Consider the following 6,000-nt stretch of genomic DNA (forward strand, 5'->3'; position numbering starts at 1 on the left):
TGTCACTGTTTGCAGATGACATGATACGATACGTAGAGAATCCAAAAGATGCTAGCAGAGAACTACTAGAGCTAATCAATGAATGTGGTAAAGTAGCAGGATACAAAATTAACACACAGAAATCTCTTGCATTCCTATACACTAGTGATGAAAAATCTGAAAGAGAAATTAAGAAAACACTCCCATTTACCACTGCAACAAAAAGAAGCAAATACCTAGGAATAAACCTACCAAATGAGACAAAAGACCTGTATGCAGAAAACTATAAGACGATGAAAGAAATTAAAGATGATACAAACAGATGGCGAGATATACCGTGTTCTTGGATTGGAAGAATCAACATTATTAAAATGACTATACTACCCAAAGCAATCTACAGATTCAATGCAATCCCTATCAAACTACCAATGGCATTTTTCACAGAACTAGAACAAAAAATTTCACAATTTGTATGGAAACACAAGAGACCCCAAAGAGCCAAAGCAACCTTGAGAAAGAAAAACAGAGGTGGCGGAATCAGGTTCTCTGACTTCAGACTATACTACAAAGCTACAGTAATCAAGACAGTATGGTACTGGCACAGAATCAGAAATACAGATCAATGGAACAGGACAGAAAGCCCAGAGATAAACCCATGCACCTACAGTCACCTTGTTTTTGATAAAGGAGGCAAGATTATACAATGGAGAAAAGACAGCCTCTTCAGTAAGTGGTGCTGGGAAAACTGGACAGTTACATGCAAAAGAATGAAATTAGAACACTCCCTAACACCATACACAAAAAAAACCTCAAAATGGATTAAAGACCTAAATGTAAGGACAGACACTATCAAACTCTTATAGGAAAACATAGGCAGAACACTCTACGACATCAATCACAGCAAGATCCTTTTTGACCCACCTCCTAGAGAAATGAAAATAAAAACAAAAATAAAGAAATGGGACCTAATGAAACTTAAAAGCTTTTGCACAGCAAAGGAAAACATAAACAAGATGAAAAGACAACCCTCAGAATGGGAGAAAGTATTTGCAAATGAAGCAACTGACAAAGGATTAATCTCCAAAATTTACAAGCAGTTCATGCAGCTCAATATCAAAAAAAACAGACAACCCAATCCCAAAATGGGCAGAAGACCTAAACAGACATTTCTCTAAAGAAGATATACAGATTGCCAGCACACACATAAAAGGATGCTCAACGTGGCTGGGCCTGTGAGCCATGGCCGCTGAGCTTGTGCTCCTCAACGGGAGAGGCCACAACAGTGAGAGGCCCGCGTACCGCAAAAAAAAAAAAACAAAAAAAACCCAACCCAATCCAAAAATGGGCAGAAGACATAAATAGACATTTCTCCAAAGAAGATATACAGATTGCCAACAAACACATGAAAGGACGCTCAACATCACTAATTATTAGAGAAATGCAAATCAAAACTACAATGAGGTATCACCTCACACCAGTCAAAATGGCCATCATCAAAAAATCTACAAACAATAGGTGTGGAGAAAAGGGAACCCTCTTGCACTGTTGGTGGGAATGTAAATTGATACAGCCACTACGGAGAACAGCAAGGAGTTTCCTTAAAAAAATAAAAACAGAATTACCATATGACCCAGCAATCCCACTACCAGGCATATACCCTGAGAAAACCATAATCCAAAGAGTCATGTACCACAATGTTCACTGCAGCTCTATTTACAATAGCCAGGACATGGAAGCAATGTAAGTGTCCATCGACAGATGAATGGATAAAGAAGATGTGGCACATATATACAATGGAATATCACTCAGTCATAAAAAGAAACGAAATTGAGTTATTTGTAGTGAGGTGGATGGACCTAGAGTCTGCCATACAGAGTGAAGTCAGTCAGAAAGAGAAAAACAAATACCATATGCTAACACATATATATGGAATCTAAAAAAAAAAACGGTTCTGAAGAACCTAAGGGCAGGACAGAAATAAAGACGCAGACATAGAGAATGGAGTTGAGGACACTGGGAGGGGGAAGGGTAAGCTGGGACGATGTAAGAGAGTGGCATGGACATATATATATGTCCATATATATATGTCCATATATATATATATATATATACACATATATATGGACATATATATATATATATATATATATATATATATATATATATATGGACATATATACACTACGAAATGTAAAACAGATAGCTAGTGGGAAGCAGCCACATAGCACAGGGAGATCAGCTCGGTATTTTGTGACCACCTAGAGGGGTGGGATAGGGAGGGTGGGAGGGAGAGGCAAGAGGGAGGAGATATGGGGATATATGTATATGTATAGCTGATTCACTTTGTTATACAGCAGAAACTAACACACCATTGTAAAGCAATTCTACTCCAATGAAGATGTTAAAAGAAAAAAAAAAGAGTAACATTCAGTGATTCACTGGGTACATCTGGATGCGTTCTGCCTAAAGAACTTTCTGAAATATACTAATTAAGCTTACTAACAGAGTTCCCTACCTTGTCAAAGAGAGGCTGGTACAGTGCTGCATATTTCCTCTCCAAGTCATGAACCTCTTCGTAGAACTTGGCTTCTATGTGAGCACATTTCACCTGAAGCTGTTTCAGGGCATTGATTCTTCGTTTTACTGCTTTAGGTAAACTAAGAGAGGGAATAAAAAATAAAACATCCACATGCCTGCAGAGTAAGGCGGCATGCTTATTATTTACTAAAATAAATTAACACTAACATAGAATTAACACCCTTACCGTGAAAAAGAGCTCCTAAAAATCATTAAGGACAAACACCACCTCCCCGCCCCCCCCACCAAAAGCAGGGTGGTGGCGGAGGAGGAAGCTGAAAGATAATTCACAAAAAATACAAACAATGAAACACGGAAGAAAGGTCCAACCTCATGAAATATCCAAAAGAATGTAAATTTAAAAGAACTGCTGTCTCTTCCTTACCAAATTGGCAATTAAAAAATAATTCCCAGGGGGGACTTCCCTGGCGGTCCAGTGGCTAGGACTCTGCGCTGTCACTGCCGAGGGCCTGGTTCAACCCCTAGTCAGGGAAGTAAGATCCCACAAGCCCCGAGGTGCAGCCAAAACAATTTTTTTAAATAAAAGAGAGAAGCAAATTTTAAAAATTCCCAGGTTTGATGAGGCTGAGGGCAGAGGCCCTCTAATTGACTCATCTTTCTTAAGGGTAAACAAGAACCTTGAAAATATTCTTTGCACCAACTTCTAAGAATTTATCCTAAGGAAATAACCAAATGTTTATGTGCTGGAGTGACCACTGATGTATTATTTGTAAGAGTGAAAGACTGGGAACAATAAGATGAGCAGGATTAAAACAGGGCCTGTCCACAACCGTGTCCTCAAGGAATACTCAGCACCACAGGACGAGCTCCTGCTGACACAGCAAGGGAAAAACCAGGGGAGACAGAGACAAGGCGTGCATTCTAGTCTAGAGTCAGACAACTACCAGCTCCTTAGCCCTTTGATACTTTTTACCTTCTAAGAAACATTTTAGTTTGTATGCCTTACTTTTATAAATCAGAAGGGAAAAAACATTTTAAACCCATTAAAATCATTTGTTTAATCTGAAGTCCTGAGTCACAACCTGGAACAAAGAGCAGACTCCTGCGGAATTCCCTGGTGGTGCAGTGGTTAGTTAAGACTCTGCTCTCTCAATGCAGGGGGCCCAGGTTCCATCCCTGGTCAGGAACTAGATCCCACATGCCGCAACTAAGGAGCCCGCCTGCCACAACTAAGACCCGGTGTAACCAAATAAATTAAGTAAAAAAAAAAAAGAGCAGACTCCTGGGCCCCACAATGACCCACACTATCCCCCTTGGTGGGCCTGGGTCCTGCCCTCTGAGTCCTCCTCCACGTGGGCTGACTCCTCAAGGGCAGGGCTGGCATTATTCTAAAGGTATACAGTACCAGGCAGCTCCCAAACACAGCACTGTTTAGAAAATAGCGCCATCAAGGGGGACTGGTTCCAGAACCCTGTGAATATCAGAATCCATGGATGCTCAAGTCCCTTATATAAAATGGTATAGTGTTTGCACACTAAACACATCCTCTCGTATACTATAAATCAGCACTAGATTGCTTACCATACCTAATACAATGTAAATGTTATGTAAATAGTTGCTGGCATGAGGCAAATTCAAGTTCTGCTTTCTGGAACTTTCTGGGAAAATTTTCCCCCAATATTTTTGATCCGCAGTTGGTTGAATCTGCAGATCTACAACCCAGGGAACCCGTGGACACAGAGGGTCAAGTGTAGTGGAAAAGCCTTGAATCACAAAGGACCCTGTCCTGGTATAATCATACCCAAGGCAACCTCAGACAGACTGCGAACTACAGAAACCGTTCTAGAACTACTGCTAGTTAGAGAACAAGGAAAAAGCACAGTAAGAATTTAATAACACTGAATACATTAACATCTGTACTTCTTTCCTACATTAATTACACAACCTAACGTTATTTCCTAACTTTCAAATCTTCCTAATGGAGTAAAACTACAAGGACCTCTAAGCCGACTGAACCCAGATGTCCTCCCCAGCCAGCCTCCAGACAGCAAGAGTAACTACACAGCATTCTTCTCCCCACAGCAGCCACGTCACGTACAGCATGGAACGTGGAACTAATTCTCTCGCACAAAACCTTGTTCCCCTCCCCCATTTCCTCTCAGTGAATGCCACCCACCCCATTCACCCAGTTTCTGAAGCCTGAAACTAGAAAGCACCACTTACACTCAGCTCTCCTACCTGCACCCAGCATCACCACACCCCACTTTCCCCACTAGGTCACCCCCCCCGAAGAACCCTCTCTACGGGCAGAGCAGACCCCAAGCGTGCCCCCTCTGTGCTCCCTTGTCCCCAGCCCCGCGTGGGCCAGCCAGTGTGTGTGCAGGGTGACTCTCTGAGATGCAGCCGTGCACTGACTGGAGGAGGGAAGCCCGGAGCAGCTGAGGCCCCGAGACGAGCAGTCCAAGGGCCTGGAGGGTGGGCATCCTTACGGTGTTCACTGTGCAGTACAACAAAGACACAGACCTCGTCCAAATAAGCCACGTTTCGCTGCTGCAGGCTCACGTAGGTGAGCCGGGCAGGACTGGGTCTCTTAGCGAACCAGGAGCCACCGTGAAGAGAAAGCACTGCCCCCATCTGCCTGTACCTCCGCCCCCTGCTGACGCCCCAGTCCGCCTGCTCACAGGACCTGTGAAGGCCTCTCACCTTGCAGGCTGGCACTGTACACTCGCCCATAACTTGACACATGGCACTACCCTGGCCCTCACGGGCCTGTAGCCTCTACCAGGCTCTGACCCCAGCACTCACCTTCGGGACCCCAGAGCCTGGCTCTCAGCAGGCAAGGTCTACTGAATGAAAAGCATACTTATTCCTAGTCTAAGGAACCAGGAGAGGTTTTTTCTTAAAGTTGCGTCGTCTCACTCACAGCACACTTACGTCTCAATGTAGCTCGAAGGAGTGTGGGAGACACTGTCAAGTCGTTCCTGTAAAGCTGCCAAAACTTGAGGATTCTGCATCACCTGGTCTGCGAGCTTTTCTATTAAGAGTTAAAAAGAAACAACATCTGTTTCAAAAACATTTACTTGTAAAGGCGTTTGATCCTCCGTGTTAATCACCGAGGGGATGGTTATAAACACACCGGGGGTAGCTGGAGAGTTCTGCTCCTCACCTTAGCGGCACAAGCCCTGTCCCCCCTCGAGGACACTGTCACTTGCTACGTTCAGGCAGTCTACCTCCCTTCCGGAAGCCGAGGACGGGGACAAGGTGCCCATGGCTCAGGAAATCAGCGCGCACTTGTGCCCCAGCTCAGGAAAGCGCGACTCCCACCAACTCCCTGGGGGCACCAGACCTTCCAGGCGCTCTCTGCCTCCACCTTCACCCACCTTGCCCTCCTGCCCAAACCAGCCTCGTCCCAGGAGCCCCCGCCCCTCTGCCCTGCGACCTCAACAGCTCACACACACTGTACCGACTCCCGAAGAACAAACA

General features: G+C 44.3%; 1 protein-coding gene across 1 annotated transcript in view; it reads right to left on the reverse strand.

Annotated features, from left to right (window-relative positions):
• NAP1L4 (nucleosome assembly protein 1 like 4) overlaps positions 1-6,000 on the reverse strand; it is a 43,372-nt gene that overhangs the window by 28,685 nt on the left and 8,687 nt on the right. The window contains exons 3-4 of the mRNA XM_007465960.1: positions 5,452-5,551; positions 2,495-2,636 (exon numbers count right to left, since the gene is read on the reverse strand). Of these exons, the coding sequence (XP_007466022.1) occupies positions 2,495-2,636; positions 5,452-5,551 (242 nt within the window). The remainder of the gene's footprint in view (positions 1-2,494; positions 2,637-5,451; positions 5,552-6,000) is intronic.

Source organism: Lipotes vexillifer, unplaced genomic scaffold, assembly GCF_000442215.2.
Source record: "Lipotes vexillifer unplaced genomic scaffold, Lipotes_vexillifer_v1.1 scaffold1094, whole genome shotgun sequence".
NCBI lineage: Eukaryota > Metazoa > Chordata > Mammalia > Artiodactyla > Lipotidae > Lipotes > Lipotes vexillifer.